Raw genomic sequence first — 24,344 nt, forward strand, 5'->3', positions numbered from 1 at the left:
AGAACAATCACAACATGCAGCAACAAAATGAGAGAGGTTAGCCATTATAAAATAATATGCCACAGAACCTGAAGAGTTTAGGGTTAGTATGAGAGTTTTGGTTTTAGTTAGAAGTTTCCGGATGACTGAATTAGCTTCAGGTACCTTTAACTGCCACAGGTTTCTTCTGTGGCGCTTGTTCCTCTGTCTCAAACTTTTCTGGTTGTGCAAGTGAAGGTTGGGGTGGTTGGATTGGAGCTGAAACCTCCTTCTTTGCTGGTTCTTCTGATGCTTCAAAATAAAATTCCGTTTACTATCATTATTATAATAATAATAATAATTATTATTATTATTATAGTTAGGTAAATATGCAGTCGGCAGATATCAACATCAAAATGTACTCACAGATAAATCCCTGAAAAGAATCTGTGGTACTCAAAGGTTAATACGAGATTTGTTCGCACTACCATCAAAAACACTAATGTGAAGACACCTCAGATGAGTTAAGGTTGGACAGTGGAGTTAAGAAGATTAAAGAAAAAACACCACATTAAGAAAAACTCCACAGCCATTTACCTTTTTTTGCAGGTTCCTTTGGTGCAGGAGTTGGTTCTGGTTTGGTCACTGGGGGTTCCGGTTTTGGCACCACAGGCTTTGGTGCTGTTATTTCTGCTGATTTTTTCACCACAGGTTCAGGCTTGGGAACCACTGCAGGTTCTTTTGGTTCTGGTTTTGTTAGAGAAGGCTCGGGTTTATGAGCTTCTGGTTTAGGTTTGTCTGGTTCTAGCCTGGTTTCAGCTGGCTTGCGCCTGGTCTTTGATGGATCTGGTTTTGCAGCTTCTTCAGGGACTAGCAACATTTAGATTTGTTTAGATAAACAAAGACAAAGACTTCGCTTCCACTCTTGAAGCTAAATGAACAGTTTGAAGATCTTAATACTAAAGACAGAAGCATACACAGTAGACTACAAACTCAACACAAACATCCAAACAAAACAGGAAATACCTTTGGATGGTGGCGTCACCATTTTCTTTACTGGTACTGGTTTAGCTTCAGGCTCCTGCTCGGGGATTTGTTCAGGTTTAACCTTGGGTTCTGCTTTGGGTGTAGGCACTGGCTTTGCTTCTGGTTCTGCTTTGGGTGTAGGCACTGGCTTTGCTTCTGGTTCTGCTTTGGGTTTGGGCTTGGGCTCAGCTTCAGGCTTAGCTTCAGGGGCCACTACTTTGGAGTCTGCTGGCACCTGAGGCTTGGGTTCATCTTTAAATGGGTAAAAACATTCTTTGTTAGGATTACGCAGCAGGAGAATCTATAATTTTGCAAGAAGTGCTTCAGAGAATGAGAAAATCACCAGAATCGTATATAGAAACAGCATGACATATAAAACAGATAAAGGTTTCAATGAAGCCAGACTGACTCCGCGTGGTGGGAAACTGTATAGTGTGGCACACAGTTGATAAGACATCAAAGAAACATTAAGCAACATGAAGTACCTTTCTTTGGCACTCCAGGCTTCTCAGTAGGTGGAGGTGGGGAAGCAGTCGGCCTTTTAACTTCCTCTGTTTCTTTTAAGGAAATATTCAAACATATAATAATCAAATGAGACAACAGATTGCCCTTAGCAAAGATGTTCTAAAGACATTTGTAGGAATCCCTACCTCTGGGAACAGGAACATCCTTTTCTGGGACTGAAACCACAGCAATCTTTTCCTCCACTTGCTTTCTGGCTTCAGGCTCTTCAAATGTGCAGTTAAATTAAGTGAAGGTCAAGCAACATTAAAGAGGTTTAGGAAGTAAAAGATCAAACAAACACAAAGTATAGTTGAGATAACAGTAAAAACAAAAGAAGCTAGAAATGTAATTAATAAATTTACGTGTCAACATCAACAGTTTGTCAGTACCTCTCTGTGGTGATGCTGGTGTTGGTTTCTCTTCAGGCCTTTCCTCAACTTTGGGAAATTAAAAAAAAACACAATTAGGTGAAGAAGAGAAGTGCAGCAGAATACACGGCGCCATTTTAAAAACTGAAAACGCCACTACAGTAGATAATGTAATAAAAGAACAAAAAGACACAGTTGTAGGATGAGGGAAAGCAGAATATGCTCAGCTCTGCTGTACCTTTTGTTGGGATTTCCTCTCTCATTTGAACTTGTTTGGTCTCCATTGTCTCCTCAATGGCAACTCTTACAACTGCTGGAAAAACACATGCACAAAGGAACACATCCAAGATCGAAGGTAAGTGTCATAAAACATAAACATTCTTAAGTCTTCATAAGTCAAACATGGAATCCAACACTTTTAATTATTTTTTTTTCTTTTAAGCTCAGAATTTCTAGATAAGCTTTTTAAGCATTTGGACATAAGTCAGTACAATCTAAAGCATTTGGTCATTAGTGTGTGGTGTGTTTTAGACGGGACAAGAGAGGTCAAAAGATCAGTGCAAACCTAAACTGTGCAAAGCACTCTGATAGGAGCCAGAATGATAATGCAGAACAATGTATTTGTGATAAGAAACTAAAAGATTCAGAAGCTCGACAGTAAGCAAAACCAGATCATCAGATATTAGGCTGTTACTGAACCAAAAGTGGTTATTAAAAAAACAAGCACACAAAGGCTGGTAGTGAAATGAGGGATAAAAAAGAGAGACGTATGCAAGCACAAATATATAAGATAAGAAAAAACATACATTTAAAAAAAGACAAATGTCAAGATAGACATGAGTAATGTGGCTCAAACGCACACAGGTATTGCTGTGCATGCTCTCGACATTGTGCTGACAAGAGCATGATGAGCACATCATACAAAACTGCTGGCCAGTCAAAGGCCTCAAGCCCGGGCCAATCAATACCCTAACACCTGTACAGTCTGATGTTAAAGAAAAAAAGAGATAAAGCCGCACATCTTTGAGATGCAGGACAAAAATCTACATTTTATTTGTCCTCGCTTAAAAACAGAAGTTGAACTTCTTAAAATCTTCAAACTGGAACGACTTTTTTAAAAAGCTCTATTCTTAGTGATCCATTACACACCAAACACCATTTACAGGCATAGAAAAAGCTAATACAAATGTGTGTGTGGAGAGGGTCCATATATACTTGTTGTTGTTCAGCTGGTGGAGATAGAACTCTTACCTAATATTGTACTTTTCTTACTAAGCCTAGCCAAAATCCAAAAAGTGTAAAAGCAAGAGTGCAAAATGTATTTTAGTGTGCTTAAACCTAATGGAACAGAACTGAACACAACGTATTTTATGTAATAAATCTCATCCCTAAAACCAGACTCACACACTTTTAATGTTAAATGTTGGTCAGAGGGCCCGGACACTGGCCCGGTGGCGCCAGTGTCCGGCAGCCTCGCCTCTGTCAGTGCGCCCCAGGGTGGCTGTGGCTACAATGTAGCTGCCATCACCAGTGTGTGAATGGGTGGATGACTGGATATGTAAAGCGCTTTGGGGTCCTTAGGGATGAGTGAAGCGCTATATAAATACAGGCCATTTACCATTAAATGGCAAAACATAAGTAAAAGTTAGTGAGTGTGGCATCAAGATGGAAAACTGGATTAAAGTTACAAAGTGACAACAAAACACATTCAGAACATTAGGCACAAAGAAAGAAAGAAGAACAGATACAAATTAACAGGAAAAAAGACAAAACGCAGGAGCATAAAAACAAATAGTAAATACCTTCAATCTCTTCTTCATAATGATAGAATTCATAAGATTCTTTAAAAGACAAAAAACATTTTTATTCCATTTCATTGTTAAATTAAGGTAAACATTGTCTTAATTCTATGTGGGCCACAAAACTACTATGAAATTTCTATAACAGAAACTGCTCTGTAAATTCCCTGATGTAATAAATGGAACAAAGTGAGCTGCTTATGATGCCTTACCTTGAATTGCAACTGACGTAGGCACTTCAGGCCTCTGAACAGAGGAATCTGGCATATCTACAGAGTATGGTACCAAAAGTTCTGTTTTGGTTAAGTGGTTAACTATTGGTTAACTATTAAAAACAAAACAAAACCACTGTGTGAGTAGAAGTGTAGGACATTTTGGAAAATCCTCTTGCTTGGTAGCATTTGCCAGTTACAAGATAAAAAGTATAGATAGGCACATTTCAACCATAACATCAATTAAGTACAACCAGCTAGCGTAGTCCTGTAGTAACACAGGCTAGTGGGTACCATACCTAACCACCTAACTTGAAACTAGTAACTCCATATCCGGCCCTTTAGGCCTGGAGCTTAAGTTCAACATTTTAACAGCTTCCCAAAAATAAGCTAATTGGTTTCACTTTTATAAAATCATAGATAATAGTGTTATAGGTAATGGAAAAATGCATCTGGTCCTAGAAGGTCTTAAATTTGGTCAAATACAACCTCAGATGAACAACAATATACATTGTGTCATTACATATTTAACAAACACTGAGCAAAAAGGCAGACACAGTATGAAATACCCCTACTTCCTTTATAGGAATAAAGCATGTAAGTAACAGAAAGTTGCTGCTGCTCACATTCAATAGATTAAATGATGATCGACACAAGTGTGTCTACAACTGTAAAAGCAGAAGTGTTAGCAGTTTGCTAATCTGACGCATTGAGGTGGAATTGGAAAGCAAGTGGAAAATCCCATGAGTGGACATCAAATTCCCCTCAAGGACAAATGACAAATGGCAATGACATCCACCCACTGATCCATCCATGCCCAGACAAGCCCAGAGCCTCCTTAGCCACCACCTCCAACTCTTCGGGTGGGTGACTGAGGCGTCTTAAAGACAGGCAATTTGTCCTTGGTCTTCCCCAAGGTCTCCTTCCTGTGGTAAATGGCCAGGAGACCTAATATAGCAGGCAGGAGGTATCCTACTCACATGCCTGAGCCACCTCGCCTGGTTCCTGTGTGCAGAAGTTGCCACAGCTTCTCTGAGCAGAGCTGCTCTTTTGAGTCCCTCACCCTGTCTCTAAAGAAGGGCCGAGCTACCCTTTGAAGAAAGCTCATTACCATCATTCGTTATTTAAGTCACTACTCAGAACTGCAATAGGTGAGGGCAGTAACATAAATTACTAGTCAACACCTTCAGCTCTCAGTTCACCACAACAAATTGGTAATGACTCCTAATAACTGCTGCCACGCCACTCGTTTCTCGGTTACTGTAGGAACACGACCCTGAGACAGACCCTTTCTACTTGGGACAGGAACTCACAGTTTTCCAGATAAGAAAAACCTGTAGGTTGTAATTCTCATTCCCACATCTTCAGACTCTCCTGTAAAACAGCTCAGTGCAGGCTGGAAACGACCATGTGATGAAGCCAAGAGAATCTCATCATGCAGAGAAACATAGATGAGTCCCTGAGGCCACTGAAGTCAAAATTTGCTTCTTAGCTATGTCTACAAATTTTGTCCACAAACATTATGTACAAAATCACTGAAAAACCACTAACAGAGTCCAACAGCCAGTGGGGACAGGTCTGACTCATTATTGACAATACAGACCTTATGTCATGGTCCCCGTGTCTCGCCGGCTGACTCCGTGTCAGGGGACATGTTTGTTTTTGTTTTGCTCTCTCTCCCTCTTCCCTCCGCCGGGGTGGTGCTCACTGCAGGCTCCCGCCCTGGGCCCACGCACCTGCACTTGTCATCACACCTGCTGCCAATTCCAGTGGATTAAAGCAGTACTTAAGATGGCGGACCTTTGCTATTCTTGGTTCGTTGGGCTATCGGCATCATCCCTGAACCCGTTTGTGACTGTGTTTGGACGAGTGAGATAGAGGAGCGGCGAAAGAGAGGTGTTGGACTTTCTGGAGAGAGAGAGGAGCGTTTTTGACTCATCCTCTGTGTCCCTGTGGACCCTGGAGCCCCGGACTCCTTTCCCCTGGCACTCTGTATATATATATTCACCTGGTGTTTCCTTCACTGTAAATAAACGCACTGTTTTCTTGCCAAAGAAATCCCTGGTCTGCGCCTGAGTCCGTTTAAGGAACCTTGCTCAGGGAACCATCGCTCTAGTCTTCTAATCTAGAGGCATCACCCCACAGTGCCATGCAAAGTTGCAGAAGCGTGTCAATCAGTGTAGTCCCACAACATCCAAAGCCTTAAGGAACAAGGCAAATCTCCACCCTGGGGGTCTTACCACTTACAAGAAGCTGTCTTATCCCAGTAAACTCACCTCTAGTGATTGCAAATCATCCACCTCATCCCCAGACTCTGCTTCCTCTATGAGGAGTATTTGTGACGCCACAGGCTAACCAAGTCCACTAGGAGTCCCTCTAACAGCTCTCTTTAGCTCCAGTGTCCACCATCTGCTATGCTTGCCCCAATGGCTCAATGCCCTCAGTCTCTCTCGGAATGTATTCAAAGTTATGCCAGAAGTGGAAATTGACCAGGGCTTCGGCTAGATGCTCCCAATGCACCTTCCCCATATATCTGGGCGTGCATGGCCAGCATCCTTTGCTCTCACCTCATCCAACTCACTACCAGGTGGTGATCAGTTGACAGCTAAACTCATGACACAGATATGAAATTAATCACCAACCTGCAACCTAGCGTGTCCTGGTGTCACCTCCACCTAGGAACACCCTTATACTTGAACATGTGTTCGTTATGGACACACTGTGATTATCATAGAAGTCCAATAACAGAACACCACTTTAGATTGGGCAGCCTTTTCCTCCTAGTCAAACCACACCCGGTCTACCAAATCAAAGCCAAACACATCATATCAGAAGCCGTGATCATTGTTTGGCGCTAACAGGACTTGGGCACCTGGCAGCCATGTGAGTTTAACATAGACTCCATGATTAATGGTGGCTCAAATGAACACAGGCATTGCACACAGATATTGTCAAATGTAAAGCCATTTGGCTAAAATTGGGTCATGCAACAGGAGATTCACCCAGAACAATGTGAGAAAATAGTTCAAAAAAGTGGTTCTACACGCTAGTGAATCACAGTGTGGGCTTATTTTTTCACACATTGGTCCTAAATTTTGCCTTAAATCTTTTAAATACATTATGACATGATGTAATATGTCATGTGATGCTATTCCTCTGAGGTTGCATTTGCCTAGTTTTAGAACCTGGTAAGAGTCAGATCATTTTTGATTGTGTCTGAATTCGTAAAAACCTGCAGTGGTGAACTAGAGTGGTGGACTGTGTCCATATCTGACTGTGATAAAGAGGGCAGAAAGAGGTTTTCCAAAGATGTTCCTGAATGATTAAAGTCATCGAGGGTCTTGAAAATAAAATACCTACCAATGGGGACCATTGCTAATTCAATTTCTGTAAAAAAAAAAAGAAAAAGAAAATATAGAATAAACAGAGTGTTAAACACTTCGATAAAAGGTGAGCAGAAGCATAAAAAGTGTTGCCTGACTGAACTGTACCTTTGCCAGACAAATAAAGCTCAGCTGTGCTCTTAGCCTCTCCCCTGGGTTCCAACCTCACAATTACTGAGTACACGCCTATAAGGAATTAGTAATGAAGATCTTTTACACTCAGGTCTCAACAAACAACGAGGAAAAAAATCTACAGGACTTTGTGACGAGCCTTTGTAGCTTGATGGCACACTACACACCTTCGTCTTCAACGGTCACGTTTTGAATGACCATGAAATGTCTTCGGCCCTCGCTTCTGAAGTTGTACTTAGGGCTCTCTTTCAGTTCCCAGGTGTCTTTGTACCATGAAACAATGGCATTGTCAAAGGACACTTCACACTCAAAGGTGGCTGACTGTCGCTCATTGACTTCGATGTTGTGGATGCGTTTGGTGAAATGAATTTGTTCAGCTAAAAAAAAGATAAAGACGGGAATGGGTAAATGGCATCACAATTGGGAGTGTATGATAATAGCTAAATGGTCATTTTTCATCAAAATATCATCTAGATGGTTAAAAATGATGATCATCGTTTATGGGACAGTTATCAAAATGCATGTAAAAATACAACAAGTGGGACAATGGGGCATGCTTTTGGAACACGATCATGAAGAAAGTTACGAAAGAGAAGGACAAAATCAAAGAGGAAAAAAGAGGGCAATCTTCAAATTGCCAACATTATTTTAAGAGTTTGATAATGGAAGTCAAAGAGGTTAGTAACTGGGAACTACGTAAAACATGTCTATAAGTTTGCAGGATGGGTTCCAGGTACAAACCTTCCACCCAGAGGTCTGCTGAAGACTCCAGCTGTTGGTACTTGCAGGTGTATCTTCCTTGGTCTTCAGGCTTCAGGTCTCTGATCAGTAGCTTCTGAACCTTGTGTTTCACCTCAGATGTGTACCTGTCCTTCATTTCTAACTGCTTTCCATTTTTAAACCACTGAGCCTCTACATTAGGGATGGACATCTGACAAGACATAGTACATGACTGGCCTTCCTTACCCATTGTGTCCTGTAGATGTTTCTCAACCTCCACCTCTAAAGGACAAAACACATAAAAACAAAAATGAAGTCAAAAGAAAATAGTTTATTTAAGATAATCGAGTTTTTACTGTAAGGAGGCTTTGTTCTCAATCAGCCAAGAAGACAGAACATTTACAACCACTTAAAAGCTAAAGCCTCTAAGCTAAACTAGACAACTGCCGAGGTGAAATGCTAATTACCCTTTATCAAACAACAGATACTTTTTAACAGATGCAGTAAAGCTGTCAGTACTGACCCATGACACTGAGCTTGGCACTGGATATGTGGGGCCCGCACACCACCCTGTAGTTGCCCTGGTCAGATGACTGGCAGTTCTTGATCCTGAGCAGATGGCGGTCGCCGCTGATGGTGATATTGTACTTGTCGCTAGTATCAAGTTTCTGTGTGCCTTTGTACCAGGACAGCGTGATCTCTAGGTAGTTGATCTTGATCTCACACTCGAACACTGCTTCTTCATTAATGAAGACAGATTGATTGGAAATGTCCTTCACCACAGTGACAGGCTGCAATAATGACAAAGAGCATTATGAAGTACATGCCAGACAAACAGTTTTTCATCCTTGTGATTATTTCTATTAAGTGTACACTGCAGTAAAGGAAAGATTCTCTGATGGCTCAACAGCTTTTTCTAATAATGTTTATGTGCACAACATATGTTAAGGACCAAAGAAAATAAACTGGGTCTATGGCTACAACGTAATTGATCACTTGCAATGTTGACCCTGTACCAACATTAGTTTTGTTAATTCAGCAAAAAAGACCATTGCAACGATTTCAGAATAAAGTTGGACTGATATAAATGCTAATGCATCCTATAACTGTTGACTGACAAAAACACATCAACGGCACATCAACCACTGGTCTTATCATTAATAACAAAGCCAATTATCCTTTAAATATGCTTTGAGGATTTTTAGCCTTCAGCTGTAAAAGGCTTATAAGGTATTGTCGCCCCACCCGCACACCCTGCCGGGCATGTGGGTGTGTCACGTGGATACCCAAGTTTGTCAATGCAAAACCTGAGAACAAAACAAGGCGTAGGATTTACAAATTAATACCACAGGTGTATCTACTATCGCTGATGAGTTCAAAACTCAGTGACCTTGACCTCAAGGTCTGAGGTCATAGGTGAAGTTTTCTGAAAATCTTGTGCTTGTGATAATTCTAGAAGGAAGTCCATTGATTTTCTTCCGCTTATCTAGGACTGGGTTGCTGGGGCTTCAGCCTAAGCAGAAAAGCCCAGACCTCCCTCACCCTAGCCAGCCAAGATATATAATGTCCTTAGCTTGTCCTGGGTCTGTCCCGGGGCTTCTTCCTGGTGGGACTTGTCTAGAACACTTCACCCGGATGGCTGAACTCCTTCCGTCGCTTGTATCCATGATTTCAGCCACTACCCAGAGGTCATGACCGTTGGTAAGGGTAAGGGTGTACATTGGCCGGTAAATTAAGAGTTTTGCTTTTACGCTTAGCTCTCTCTTTACCACAACGGACTGGTACAGCGACGAGATTCTGAGACCATCAAAGTGGAAACCTTCCACCACTTGGTTACTCCTAGAAATCCTTGGTGGCAGGTCCTCTAGGGCAGCGGTCCCCAACCCCCGGGCCTCGGACCGGTACCGGTCCGTGAGTCGTTTGGTACCGGGCCGCGAGAGTTGAGGCTCAGGTATGAAATGTATGGTTTTCAGAGTTTTTATCGGTTTTCAGCGTTATTTTGTTATCGTTTTTATCGTTAACTCGGTTTTCCTGGGTCTTTTCACGTGTGTTATGAATAAATCTTCTCTTTTTCGGTACCGGTACTAGTTTTATTTTGTTCTATTTATCCGCAACACCTTAAAGGCCGGTCCATGAAAATATTGTCAGGCATAAACCGGTCCGAGGCGCAAAAAAGGTTGGAGACCTCTGCTCTAGGGTGTGTGAGGTTCACCATGAGTTCTTGAAGGCTCTGGAAGTTGTAGGGCTGTCTTGGTTGACCTGAACGTCAGAGGTCAGGTTTTCTGAAAATTGTGTGGCTGTAATAACTTGAGATGGAAGTCACCTTTGAAATTGGTGAATATGCTAAAAATATCAGATGAGTTCAAATGGGGCGTTCGTGGCTCAAGAGTTGGGCGTTCGTCTTGTAATCGGAAGGTTGCCGGTTCGAGCCCCGGCTCCGACAGTCTCGGTCGTTGTGTCCTTGGGCAAGACACTTCACCCGTTGCCTACTGGTGGTGGTCAGAGGGCCCAGTGGCGCCAGTGTCCGGCAGCCTCGCCTCTGTCAGTGCGCCCCAGGGTGGCTGTGGCTACATGTAGCTGCCATCACCAGTGTGTGGATGATTGTGTATAGTGTAAAGCGCTTTGGGGTACTTAGGACCAAGTAAAGCGCTATACAAATACAGACCATTTATCAAATCTCAGTGACCTTGACCTCAAGGTCAAAGGTCAGAAGTCAAGTTTTCTGAAAAACTTGTAAATGTGATCATTTGAGAACAAGGCAACGTAGGATTTTGAAATCGATACCATAGGTGTATCTACTAAAAGGCTCAGGGGAGTAAAAAGAAGTTAGCTGACTAACAAAGAAATCAGTGAGAGATTTCTAATTGCTGCTGGAAAACACTTTAGAGAGCTGTAGACACCCAGTTCACGATCACGATTAAATAAGCAACTCTTTCCGACCGTTGCAAGTAAAAGCTTTACTCAATAAAGTTAAATATTAATTGTACTGTGATTCAACTAAAACAAAATGTAAAACTTTGGATTCTACTGTGGGCCTAAGAGTATTACGGTGGCCCAAGGAGGGCAAACGGATTTAAGAAAACACCAGCAAATAGGAAAACGCTGCAAAAGCACACAATACACAATGGAAACAGAAAAAAGACAACGGGAATGAAAGAAACATGACAAAAACTACAAAAACAAAATCAGAAAGGAAAACAGAAGTGTTTCAGGGGACACAATAACTTGACGGAAACATTTCCGTTTTCTTTCTGATTGTTTTCTGTATTTTCTTTATTGTCTTTTTGTCTGTTTGTGTTTTGTGTGTGCTTTTGCAGATGCTTTCAGTCCGTTTGGCCTCTCAGGGCCACCGTAAGATTCAGCTTCAGAAAGATTTTGTAAATTGATGTTATTGGTGAATAAATCTCCTTTATTTTTATTTTTATACTGATGACCTGCACAAACAAAAGTTATATTTACCTTACTGCATCTTCCTCTCTGAAATCCATTTCTAAATTCTTTACAAACATTATGAAACGATGAATTTCAAGTTGCATTAACAGTAAAGCTTTGGTTTTCAAAACGGACTTTGCACATGTCCTGACCTCAGTCCGTTCCATCCTCTTCTGCAGGTCAGCCACCAGCCTGGCCATGTCCTCATCAGACTCTCTGTCTCCACGGTCTACCTCCTGTCAGCAACACAAACAAGTGCATTAGACATCCACAGATTCAAAATCATCGGACCAAGTGATTGTGGAGACCCTTACTTGTCTTCCACTTTCTTCAGCTCTCTCTTTTTTGAGCTGCTCAATTGCATGCAGTAGGCCTCGGTAGTCAGTGATACCGTACATCCGGGCGTATTTCTCATACTCTTTCGGGTCCACGTTTCTCAACAGCTCAACTATGTCAATGTCTTTTTCCTCCTGTGGGCTCTTTTGCTTTGATGGAGTTCTGAGAACAAGGAGATGTCATACATTTTTAAAGATAAACAAAATGACAATGACAAATTGAACGACATTTAAACGACATTTCAGTCTGAATGATTCTGTGTTGTCAGATTCTAAACTCACTTCTTCAGTTTAGCGCGGAGGTCTCCCTCAAGCATCACTACGTCCTTCTTTTCCTCTACGTGCATGTCAGTACTGCACTCGATCTCGCCATGTTTGTTGGAGGCGACACACCTGTACTGACCAGAGTCCGATTTCGTCACTTCTTTGATCTCCAGTTTGGCCTCTTGGCCCTTCTGTTCAATGGAGATCCGGCCACCATGGGTCACTTGCCTCCACTTCCCTTTCATCCACTTCACACTGGGAATGGGGTCACCACCCACCTTTGCGATGAAGGTGGCGGTTCCCTCTGTGAGCAACAGGTAGAGGAGTTAGATCAGAAATGCCTACGTTTTTACACATTTGGATTGTGCATTGTGCAAATGTTGAGACCCTCACTCTCGGTAACGTGTGCAGTTTTAGGCTCTTCAATGAAGAACAGATTGTCCAGTTTTTTGGATGGAGAAGCTGCTGGAGCTTCAGCAGGAGACAGAGCTGCTCCAGGTTTCTCTGCAAGATGACAAACTACAAATGAAAGATTCTCAAAAGCAACAAAAATCTGAATTTTTCAACTTTTGAGAAATAAAAACAATTACAAATAAATAAAATCTTAGAGTACAGATCTGAGGGGATTTAACCTTTTTTTTTTTTTTTTTACCTTTGACAGTGACTTTGGCTTTGCAGAATTCGCTGCCAGCCTCATTGGTAGCCTTGCAGAGGTAGTCACCAGCATTGAGTTTAGAGACTGTGCTGATCTCCAGACATGCTGTGCCATCAGAAAAGCTGATTCTAGTGCTGCTAGATGGTGTCAACTCCTTCCTGTCTTTCATCCACTGGATCTTCAGAGGGGAAGCTCCACAGACATGGCACCTGAGAATTAGCTTTTCGCCGTCATCCACAGTTGCTGGTTTGAGAGGTACGTCAAACACTGGGGGCTTCTTGGCCTCTGAAAGAGAGATAAGCCAGTCTGATTTATCTGACTGTACTGCTGTCAGTGCTCAGATTCAGATTCATAAACACATCTGAAGACCTTTAAACAAAGACTTCAAAGTAAATTTGAATAACAGGGTTAAAAAGCAAATATACATGAGGAGAAAAAGTCTGACTTGAAGCCTTCATTAGTTAACAATTTAAGCAAGATGTTTAACCAACAGTCCAAATCATCAAAGATTATAACAATGGAATAAAGAAAACCAGAGACTTCGATAAACATACCAAACCACTAAATAAGCTCTGTCATTTTTTAATCATTCCTGCTAGCTGTCATTCTGTGAGCATCAATTATGCTTCGACTTTAAATCAAACATACCTGAGATGCCAACAGTGACATCACAGGAGGCTTTCCCAGCTTCATTAGAGGCCTGGCACGAGTACCTTCCGCTGTCAATCACTTGGCTGTTTTTAATGCACAGCACTGCCACATTACTCTTAAAGCTGATGTCATACTTGTCAGAACTCTGTATCTCCATGTCATCTTTGAACCAGCTGACTGAAATGGGCTGCGACCCGGAGACTCGGCCCTCAATCTTCACCAGTTTGCCCTCCATGTCCTCGATGTGCTCTGAGGGCTTTTTGGTGAACACTGGAGGATTTTTGCGCTCTGAAATCAAGACAAGAAAGTAAGAATGATGAGAAGGGGAGCAGCTTTCAAAGACAAAACAATGTCCTTCGAGAGACGTGAATGCTTTAGAAGAGAGAGCCGAGATGGCATGAGTGTGCCCCAGGTTCAAATACCTTTGACAGTGATATCAGAGGAACAAGAGTCCTTCCCCATGTCATTAGAGGCGTGGCAGAAGTACCTCCCTGTATCTGATTTATCTGCCTTCAGAATGGTCAGGTGAGGTGTATTATCCACACAGCTAATCTTATAATTCCCCCCAGAGCGAATATCTTTGTGGTCTTTGGACCAAGTGACTTTAATGGGGGTAGAACCAGTCATGTGACATTCCAGCTCAATGCTGTCACCCACTGTCACCTCCTGTAGTGACAATTTCCTGTCAAATACCGGAGGGTATCTGGGTTCTGCAGAGTGGCGAATGAATGAAAGGAAGATAAAAGAACAAATCTTTAGATGGACACGATTAAACAGTTTGGGGCCTTAAACAGCTCAGCACCATCTGACCAAAGTGCTGTCAAAAATAATAAACAAAAGACATTTAGAACGTCTAGAACGTGAAAGAGAAAGGTGGTTAAGTACAACAGAGTGGGGCATTTTCAGAAACGTGAGGAGCAGTGACCAGAAGTCATGAGGTCTCCTAACACAGTTTCACAATAAATAGAAGACTCGTTTTTGTCTAGTCAGAATCAGTAGGTGACGGTGAGATATCTAAACGTTACACTGTTTGCTTCATAAGCATCCAGTATTAATGAATCAACCATCCAATCATGCGTCACACACCTTGCAGAGTGAGCTTGGCTCTGCATGAAGCTGAGCCCACACTGTTGGTGGCCACGCAAGTGTACTCCCCAGAGTGCCTCATCTCACTGTTGTTGATCTGCAGAACAGCTGTGTTATCATCGTACAGCATGGAAAACTCCTCCCCCTGACTCAGAGGTTTGCCGTCTTTCAGCCAGGACACCTCGATGGGCAATGAGCCAGCCACGCGGCACTCAAAGCGCACTGGCTGGCCCTCAGTTTGCTGCAGGCTGGTGATCTTCTTTGGGAATGATGGTGGCGTTTTAGCTTCTGTAAAAGATAAACACATGGCAGACATTAGTCTGAAAAGCCAGTGATTTTTACAAAGGTATAAATTCAGTAATCTGGAAAACTAGGTTTTACCTTGCACATTGAGTCTGCAGCTGGAGGAAGCAGAGCCAATCCTGTTCTCTGCCTTGCAGGTGTACTCTCCGATATCGGACTTGGTGGCTTTACTTAGCTTCAAACAGGCAACACCCTTTGTGTACTCCAGCTTGCAGGTGGGGCTAGACCTGACTTTGCCATCAGCCTTGAACCAGGACACCTTGATCTCAGGTGTGCCTGCAACCTGACATTTCAGACAGACAGCATCTCCAGCTGTCACCTCCATGGGCTCCAGTGACTCAGTAAAATATGGTGGCTCTGTGTGTGCAAACGCCAGAAAACATAGGGACACACTGTAAATTAAATCAGATCTGCAGGCTTTGGGACAGCTACACATATAATAAGTCTTGCTTTGAGTGTGGTTGTATGTATTATTGCTTATAGATTAACCTATCAGGCTTTTCCTCATCATATAGTCTTATATGCAATTTTACTGAATAAAAGTGGGCGACTGTAACATCCATAATGCAAAACCTCTGGCTTCTGTATGTTTGAGGTTTCCATATTTTTATACCTTTGCAATGTGCTGATATCAGTTTGTTACTTATTACTGCAGGTTTACAACCACTGCACACTGCTTCTAAGTAGAGTCTCCTGATTTGCCTAATCAGAAGGAAAGACTTTGTTGAGGTGGTCGGCTCTGAAGAGAGTATAAAGTTTGACTCTCGATTATTACCTAATAAGGGGCATTTTTCATTCTTTTAACTATTCAGTTTGTGTTGCTCTTTCTATCTAACATTCACACACATTTGTACTCTGGTGGATGCATCGGACGCTTGCCCAAGAATATTTTGCAGGAACAAATCAACAAATGAACCCAAACAGAGTGGGTTCAGTGATCTTGTACTAACCGAGGATAGAAACCACTGCCTCACACGTGTCTTTCCCAGCATCGTTGCACACTTGGCAGCAGTATTTTCCTGCAGCCTCCTTGTCATCAGTGCTGAGACACTCTAAGATACAGGAGCTTTCTGTTGTGGTAATGTTGTATTTGTATGAAGCAAAGATCTGCTGGCCATCTTTGTACCAGCTCACAGTGATCATGGGGGTGCCCGTGTATGTACACTCCAGGGTTAATGGTTTGCCCTTCTCAACTGATATGTCCTTCAGCTTCTTTGAGAAAGTTGCTGGCTCTGAAAAACACAATATGTTATTAAAATGATTGCGTTAGAAGAAATTTATAGACAAGAAAAACCTAAAGTCGATTGCATTTAACTAATTAATGTTGCTAGCAGAAAGGTGTGTGGTGCCACTGAAAAGATATTTGCCCCTTTCCTGATCTTAAAATATCTGTCACATGTACGTGTTTTAATATTAACCAAAGGTAACAAAGTTACCCAAACCTTACCTGGGATTAACCACATTTTAAAAATATATATTTTTTAGTGAAATAAGAAATAAGTTCTTTCTGGCCAACCTTTGACAGTGAGATTCACTGGATAGCTTTCTTTTCCTGCGTCATTAATGATCTGACAGGTGTACTCTCCAGCATGAGATTTGTCCACGTTGTAAAGCTCTAATAGAACTTTGTTATCATCCAGGGAGAAATCGTAGCCATGTCCAACTACGATCTCTTTCGTCCCTCTGAACCACTTGAGTTTGAGAGGGGCGCTGCCTTTCACCATGGCTGAGAACGTCACATTAGAGCCTGGCATGGCCTCCACTGGCTGCGGTGGCACCACAAACGTTGGAGGTTCTGGGTCCAAACAGAAATATCAAACATTTCTATCAGACATAGAATTGTCAGGGCAATAACAGAACGGGCTAAAACGATAAGATGACTGCATTACAATCTGAATTGTTGCCAAAAACTGTGATTTTTGCCTCAGTGAATAATAAAGGATTCTGATTCTACTTCTATCTTAACTGTTTAATAAAGGTATTGGGGGGCAGGAGGTGGGGCCCGTCACATGTGTGGGCACCACAGAGGACAGGTGGTCTCCTGTGGGGTGCTTGTATCTTTTCCCAACCTGGTTGGTACAGTGGTCCAGACAAGTCAAACACCTTGCAACCAAAGAAAACATCAGCAAGTAGAAAACTGCAAATTAATGTTCACAGTGGAATAAAACAAAACCTCACAAAAACAATATTGATTTAAAGGAGACAATAATGTGACGGAACAGCTGAGAAGGTGACTGATAGCAAATGTGTATCTACAGGATTGCATGAATCATGTGTTGAGCACACACATTACTCCAACACTTCTTTCAATCCACAGCTCTTGTCTCGCCTAAATAATTTTTAATGTAATTATATTTCCGTTTGTTTTGTGTGCTTTTGCTGCAATTGTCTATTTGCTGGTGTTTTCTTAGGTTGCAGTGCATTTGAACCTGCAGAGCCACTGGGAGTGGGGTCTGCCAGTAGTGAACACTATATTTTAGGGTCTTTACCTTACAATATAAAGCACCTTGAGGCAACTGTTGTTATAATTTGGTGCTTTATGAATAAATAAAATTTTATTGAATTCTGTTATTGTGAATTTTGATATAAAACACCACCTGTTACGCCTGAAACCGTTTTCTAACATTCTAACAACAGTCAAAATCCAAGAATATATCAGATACATTCTGCATAAATATTGATTTTTACAAGTTTATCAGTTCACTATTTTTAACACATTTTTTATGATTAGTTGTCATAAGTACAAAGACAGTAATCAAAGAACATTGTCACTTTAGATTTGATTTGTGATGTTGCAGAGCTCTGTGTGCATACTCTGATGAGAACAGACACAGATGGTTTTGTGCATGGACTGTAGGATTTATTTGTCACAGAACTGTTTTTCATTGTAAATGGTAAATGGCCTGTATTTGTATAGTGCTTTATTTAGTCCCTGTGGACCCCAAAGCGCTTTACAGTCAGTCATTCACACACTGGTGATGGCAGCTACATTGTAGCCACAGCTGCCCAGGGGCGCACTGACAGAGGCGAGGCTGCCGGAAACTGGCGCCACCGGGCCCTCTGACCCGTAGGTAACGGGTGAAGTGTCTTGCCCAGGGACACAACGACCGAGACTGTCGGTAAAGTGTGTTGGAGATAACCTCACAGGTGACACACTTGGCGTTTTTTTTGCTGGCTTGTCGGTAGCAGCTCCTGAAACGCAAGTGTGGCACACATCTGTTCGACCAAATCCAGTTAATCTAAGCGCCAGTTAACCTGGAACAGCGGCCGCCGGTCCGAGTGTCAGGTGAACTGAACTTCAGGTAAGAAGTTATGACCTGCAGTCTATCTGGGTCAGATATCAACCAAGTTTAGGTGGAGTTTATTTTCCTTGTGCTGACTCTTTACAGTCAGTTACAATAACTCGTACTGCGTGCTAGCTAGCATGACAAACTTTTTATACAGCTGGGTGGGTGCTATGATGTTACTGATAGTGAACTTTATTCATAAGGTTAGTTAGTAGAGTTGCCAACCGTCCCGTAAAAATGAAATAGTCCCGCATTCAGAGAAAATGTTACGCGTTTCGTATTGAGCTGAGAAGAGACACAGTTTTTTTCAGCTATAATGAAAAAAAGACACAAAGTTGGATTTATTCTGTCTTTACGCTGCAGCTGCCTCTTCTTCTCTCATTCTCTCCCCCGCCCTCTCCTGTTCCTACTTCAATCATGAAACTGATCAATGATCAGCTGATTGGCTTTTCTCTCTTGTTTGTTTATCGCCCACTTTGCGCCAGAAAGAGGAAACCAGCGGATGTCGCGCTAAACAACAGCAGCACGTTTAAGCTTGATCAGCTTAATTTCTAGTATCAGCTGATGTTTGCTGGAGCCACAGCTGTAAAAGCTGCTGGTCATGATGTCGGTTTGGATATCCTAAATGGTCCGTATTTGTATAGCACTTTACTAGTCCCTAAGGACCCCAAAGCGCTTTACACATCCAGTCATCCACCCATTCACACACACATTCACACACTGGTGATGGCAGCTACATTGTAGCCACAGCCACCCTAATGAGAGGGAAACATGAAGGTGAAACCAGGAGATGTCCTTACTGAATCATCAGAGCTGAGCAGGTGATGGTTTACCTTTTAGGTGACAGGAATGAGTTGAAGGGAAGTTATGAACTGTTTCTGAGAGACAAATAACACCAGGATCCTTTTCTAAGCAGCTGACAGCTGGTAACTGCGCAGGGGCGGGTCTAGCAAAGTTTTGCCAGGGGGGCAGGTAGGGCATTAACAGGGAGAGGGGGGCACAAAGAAATACTTTTCTTTCTTATTCTCATTTAAAATGTCTAGCTTTTATTAAATAATTATCTGAATCTTGTGAACAAAGTTTTTATCTGACGTAAAATGTATAGAAATCATACATATACCAAAAAGATATCAAGTGTACATGACTGTCACCACAGCGTTTGTTTTCATTCAAAGGCTTTATGGCTTTAATACCTGGTGGGCCGGTCTTTAGTCAAAATGCCCGATTTTCTGTCCCAGTCCAGCCCTGCAGGTTAATACTGGCAGTGTCACCATGCCAGCTGACTGTATTTCATCATCAGCCAGTGCTGTTCTTTATCAATATTACCAAAGTTTACCATAAGGCAGCATAGAAAGTATTTACTTGCTTTCAGGTTTTATTCAAATGTTAGTCTTTTCATTTGTTTCCCCACTTTTTTCCTGTTTCAAAATCAAACACCAGTTTGTGAGAAGATTATCTTCTGTTTCTAATAAGCAGATAAAGTTTTGCATTGGCTAATATGCCAATTGTTTGTTACAAATGTTCGTATTTTAATATTCAAAAATGTTTTTGCCCAAAACATATGTGCACTATATGTCAGTAAAACTACTATGCAAATATTGCTGTCCTTGAATGCTGAATAAACATTGACAAAGCACTGATTGCATCTCTTGTACTTTATCAACGCAGTATCTAAAAACTTTGCACCGTAGTGGTTAAAATCTCATTCTAATAAGAGTTAAAAGCACATTCGGATTTTTAGGTTTACAGGGTTATTGAATTATGGTTAATGGTTGGTAGAAATTTTTTTAACATTATCTGCCAATTACATCTGCCACCCTTCTCCAAATATGTGCCCCTTCTTGGCCCCCCCAACAAAAATTTTCTAGACACGCCACTGCTTTTCACTGAATTAATTGGAGGCAGCTCAGAGAAACGGGTGCTGAAACATTCAACAGACAGCAGCAACATAAAGACTTCTTTGACTGGGATACTGGGATTGGGATACTGACCTCGAACAACCAGGAAGGCTGTAGTTTCTGTGGTTCCCGCCTTGTTGACAGCCTTACATTTGTATGCTCCAGAGTCAGCCAGCTTCAGCGTGAGCACCCTTAGTGTACAGTTGTTGTCACTGAATGAAATCTCATAATTTGGCCCACTCTTTATCTCCTCGTCATTGTGGTACCATGAAATGGTAAAAGGAGATGAGCCTGACACTTTGCACTCTATTTCTAAAGGTTTTCCAACAACAGTGGTACAGTCTTTCAGTTTCCGTGAGAATGTTGGAGGAATCGTCTTATCTGTTTCAGAGGGAAACAAACAATGCTGTTAAAGAGTATCCATTTGTCAAGAAAAGTACCGTAATTTTTGGACTATAAGGCGCAATCGACAGTGCGCCTTATAGTCCGAAAAATACGATACTAGGGTAAAAGTACTTTCAATGAATCCTCTTCCCTCATGTCAATGGGGTAATGAGTGAACACACTGATCAGGATATTCCAGCTCATGGTACGAAGACGTTACCTACCTAAAACAGTGAGATTGATTTTACTCAGGTCCTTCCCAACTTCATTCATAATCTCAAATGTGTATTCTCCAGAGTCAACTTTCTCAGCAGACAGCACATTCAGGCTCGAAATCATCCGGGAAAATGAGATTTTGTATTTTCTCCCAGAAGCCAGCTCAGCACCATCTTTGAACCACTTGGGTATGAGCTCTGGGGTTCCACACACTTTGACCTCCAGGGCAGCCATATCACCTGCCGTCACACTCAGAGCATCCGGCTTGTCCACTATTTTAGCAGGCTCTGGAGTCAACAGAGAGGGAGCAGAAAATACTTAAAATCACACATTCAGGCTCCAGGTAGAAAAACAAAACAGAAAGAGAGAGAATTATATGATTACAAACCTAGAACAGTCAAGTTAGCGAAACACTCCACACTCCCAGCATCGTTTCTGAGTTGGCAGGTATATTTGCCTGCCGTAGTTGCATCAGCGTTAAAGATTTTAACTGCCACCTGGTTGTTTTCATAGGTGATTTTCCTGTTGTCACTGTCCCTGAGAATGTGATCCTTGTCTTGAACCCAGGACACAGTAATGGGTTCAGAGCCTTTAACAGTGGCCACAAGGGTCACCTCCCCTCCCAGTATCACTGTAATGTTTGACAGTCTCTTCACAAATGATGGTGGCTCTGAAGAGAGGAGAAAAACAGCGCAAAGGCAAAGTCAGCAAGGTGACAAAGTCATTTGAAAATCTAATTTTATTTTATATTATTTTAATTTAATGCTATCGCGATTTCTACTGACCTCTGAGTTTAATTGATGTCTGGCAGGTATCGCTTCCTACACTGTTTGACACTTTGCACTCGTATTCGCCGGCGTCTGAGGGCTCTATTCCAATGACATGCAGTGTGGCTGAGCTGCCCTCGCTCACCAGCTTAAACTTCCTGCTCTCCATGAGAGGTTTTCTGTCTTTAAACCAGGTGATCTGGAATGGAGCTGTACCACTGATCTCGCAGTACAAACTTACGTCCTTACCCTTCAGCCCTTCAACAGGCTGGGGTATTTTGACAAAAGATGGGGGGTCTATAGAAAGATGATGGAACCGTTAAAGAGGAATTCACGAGGGAAACAATTCATGTCTAGATCTTAAAACTGGAATCCATAACTGTTGAATGAAGCTCAAAGCTGGCAGTGTTGAAAACGTTACTAGAGATTAACGGGTGGAATTTTTGTATGAACATGAAGTCTTAGAAAAGATTGTATATTTAATGTGGAAATTTTATGGAACAATTTGTCATGGTCCGTCAGTCCTCGCTGGTCGAACTGCTTTTAATGTTATGTCATTTGAGTGGTTTGTTTTTAGTCCCCTGTTTCCCTCTGTGTGCGTTTGTGTGTGTGGCCAGTGTGCCGGTTCTCGGGCAACACCAGGCTGGTGGCGTTCCCGGGCTAAGAACAGCCACACCTGCTCTTCAATCAGGATCCATCTGCTGCCAGCGGTCCTCATCAACTGTCTGCTATTTAACAGTGTGGCTGGGCTTCGATCAACGCTCTATCGCTGAGTGGCAAAGTTAGCACAAGCCCGGCTCGCGGAAACTGAAAGCTGTCTCAGGCCATCGTCTGGTGAAAACGTTTACTAAATCGTTACGTCTTGTTTTGTCAGGTAATCACGGGAATTTTGGAAATCCCACTGTTTTGAACACTTTTTGCTTCTCACTGTTTATTCTAATACTGTAAATAAATTCACAGTCGCTACCAGGAAAGTCCTGAGTTTGGGTCATGTTCCTAACACAAAATTGGAATGTGGAATTTTGCTGGGGTCTTAGAATTTGTTGGAACTGCAATTAGAATAGCAGATCTCTAAGAAATGTGGAAAATGAAGTTGGAAGTTGTAGTGACAGCAAATCCGTAATTTAAGTGTGGTTTAAGTTCAGTGAAAATTTTGGAATTGTTGAAATTTGTTACGGAACTTGGACTTTTTCTAAACTGGTGTGGAATTTTGGGGAAAGTGAATTTGAACTATGATGCAGATGAGCTGTTAGAGTTGTAAACACATATTTGGTATGCTGCTGCGCAATCTGCTGCAAATACATCTGAGACTGTGTCATTTTTGTTCTATCGTTAATTAAAATAAGGGCTTGTACGAACTACTGCATTCTGTTTTTATTGATATTTTACACAGTGTCTCATCTTTGATGGAACTGGGGTCGGAGTTTAGAAATGTACCTTCAATATGTTTTTATACCAAAACGGTTGCTCTAAGTACAAATGGACACAGTTGTAAGACTATTGAGATGTGTAGAGATGTTATGTTATCTTGCACTGCAGCTAAGATCATGGAATGATAGAAATGTATCAGAAACTGCAACAAGCCAGCACGTTTGTGGAAAAAAACCTATTTGTTGTACTGCAGACAGGATGGTGAATTCCTTTAGCGTTGTAGAAGTTCAAACATATGTTGCTGGAGCTACAGGTAGAATGGCTTGGATTTTAACAAAGAGCATTACAGTTAACTTAAACGGTTCCATCTCGGTAAGCGTGAAGCGTTATGTAAAATGTATTGGCTCAAGTGAAATGATCTGTTTTGACTTGCAGATTAACATTTTCAGCGGTACAAGAAAGGGAAAAGCCTCAGATGACCCTCGACCATACTGGATTGTTAAATAAAGTAGTGCAATCAGTTATGGATACCAGCTTTAAGCAGTGGAACACAGCTATATAACCCACCAATACACTGAACAGCCACTGTGATCAGAATAATAAAATATATTTCAGAAGTCCACGGGATGCTAACCTTTAATGGTAAGTGTAGTGCTGCAGCTCACACTGCCAGCATCATTCTGAGCCTCACAGGTGTAAACTCCATCATCCTCAAAACTAGTGGAGACCAGTTCTAGCACTGCTACTGAGTCAACAAACGACGTCCTGTAGTTGCCACCGTCTGTAACTTTGGTGTCGTTTTTGAACCAGGTAATTTTCAGAGGGACTGTGCCACTGACTTTGCACTCCAGGCGGAGTGACTCACCCTGCTTCAAAAACTTATTGGCAGGGAGTTTCAGTAGAAATTCAGGTGGTTCTGGAAAGCCAAAACACAGATATGTTATCAGCTGAGGAAACACTCACCATTTAACATGGTTAAGATGGGCAGGAGGTGAGCAGATGAGATAAGCCAAGAATGACGGGTTAGAAGGAAAAGCAAAATGGCTGCGTGAATGCCATACAAATGCTAAATATATTGCTTCATAGAAAACGCAGCAGTGGAAAAGCTGTACATAATAAACAAAATGCTGCAAAGCTACACAAAATGTAACTGAAGGATTGGGTTTTGCCAGCGATGAAGAAATGAGATAAATACATCTCTGCAAGGATTGATTTAAAACATGTAAATCCAACCTTTTACTGTCAGGTTTGCACTACAGTGTACGGAGCCAGCATCATTGCTGACTTGGCAAGAGTAGACTCCACTCTGTGTGACGCCCACTGAATAGAGCTCTAAGAAACAGGACAGCCCATCAAGCCCTATTAAACAAGTAGGCCCAGTCATAAGCTCTGTGTCGTCCTTAAACCATTTGACTGTGAAGGGAGGAGTTCCCTTAAAAGTGCCTTTGAAGCGTGCAGTGGCTTTGGGTAGAGCTGTCTGCGACTCGGGCACTGTCACAAAGCTTGGAGGTTCTGAACACAAGATGAACAAGGTTAAAGATGTACTCACCTTTGGTTTAGGATCATATGACCAATCATGTTAAAAAAAAGCAG

General features: G+C 42.0%; 1 protein-coding gene across 7 annotated transcripts in view; it reads right to left on the bottom strand.

Annotated features, from left to right (window-relative positions):
- ttn.2 (titin, tandem duplicate 2) overlaps window positions 1–24,344 on the bottom strand; it is a 219,954-nt gene that overhangs the window by 135,154 nt on the left and 60,456 nt on the right. For 5 of the 7 annotated variants that reach the window (XM_085373731.1, XM_085373728.1, XM_085373727.1 and 2 more), the window contains 31 exons: window positions 23,985–24,263; window positions 23,386–23,667; window positions 21,399–21,677; window positions 21,002–21,283; window positions 20,622–20,900; window positions 20,107–20,394; window positions 16,345–16,623; window positions 15,779–16,060; window positions 14,907–15,185; window positions 14,526–14,813; window positions 13,862–14,149; window positions 13,437–13,727; window positions 12,786–13,073; window positions 12,527–12,637; window positions 12,152–12,437; window positions 11,849–12,032; window positions 11,687–11,770; window positions 8,626–8,893; window positions 8,124–8,384; window positions 7,550–7,759; window positions 7,359–7,436; window positions 7,228–7,254; window positions 3,868–3,924; window positions 3,659–3,697; window positions 2,095–2,169; window positions 1,878–1,925; window positions 1,635–1,712; window positions 1,470–1,541; window positions 985–1,236; window positions 556–828; window positions 145–270 (listed from right to left, as the gene is read on the bottom strand). In XM_085373731.1, coding sequence (XP_085229857.1) covers window positions 145–270; window positions 556–828; window positions 985–1,236; window positions 1,470–1,541; window positions 1,635–1,712; window positions 1,878–1,925; window positions 2,095–2,169; window positions 3,659–3,697; window positions 3,868–3,924; window positions 7,228–7,254; window positions 7,359–7,436; window positions 7,550–7,759; window positions 8,124–8,384; window positions 8,626–8,893; window positions 11,687–11,770; window positions 11,849–12,032; window positions 12,152–12,437; window positions 12,527–12,637; window positions 12,786–13,073; window positions 13,437–13,727; window positions 13,862–14,149; window positions 14,526–14,813; window positions 14,907–15,185; window positions 15,779–16,060; window positions 16,345–16,623; window positions 20,107–20,394; window positions 20,622–20,900; window positions 21,002–21,283; window positions 21,399–21,677; window positions 23,386–23,667; window positions 23,985–24,263 — 6,213 coding nt within the window. The remainder of the gene's footprint in view (window positions 1–144; window positions 271–555; window positions 829–984; window positions 1,237–1,469; window positions 1,542–1,634; window positions 1,713–1,877; window positions 1,926–2,094; window positions 2,170–3,658; window positions 3,698–3,867; window positions 3,925–7,227; window positions 7,255–7,358; window positions 7,437–7,549; window positions 7,760–8,123; window positions 8,385–8,625; window positions 8,894–11,686; window positions 11,771–11,848; window positions 12,033–12,151; window positions 12,438–12,526; window positions 12,638–12,785; window positions 13,074–13,436; window positions 13,728–13,861; window positions 14,150–14,525; window positions 14,814–14,906; window positions 15,186–15,778; window positions 16,061–16,344; window positions 16,624–20,106; window positions 20,395–20,621; window positions 20,901–21,001; window positions 21,284–21,398; window positions 21,678–23,385; window positions 23,668–23,984; window positions 24,264–24,344) is intronic. The other 2 variants (XM_085373730.1, XM_085373729.1) reach the window with 1 other exon arrangement.

This window comes from Diplotaxodon limnothrissa, linkage group LG16 (genome assembly GCF_057381915.1).
Source record: "Diplotaxodon limnothrissa isolate DT_005_m linkage group LG16, D_limnothrissa_male_GT1.1, whole genome shotgun sequence".
Lineage (NCBI taxonomy): Eukaryota > Metazoa > Chordata > Actinopteri > Cichliformes > Cichlidae > Diplotaxodon > Diplotaxodon limnothrissa.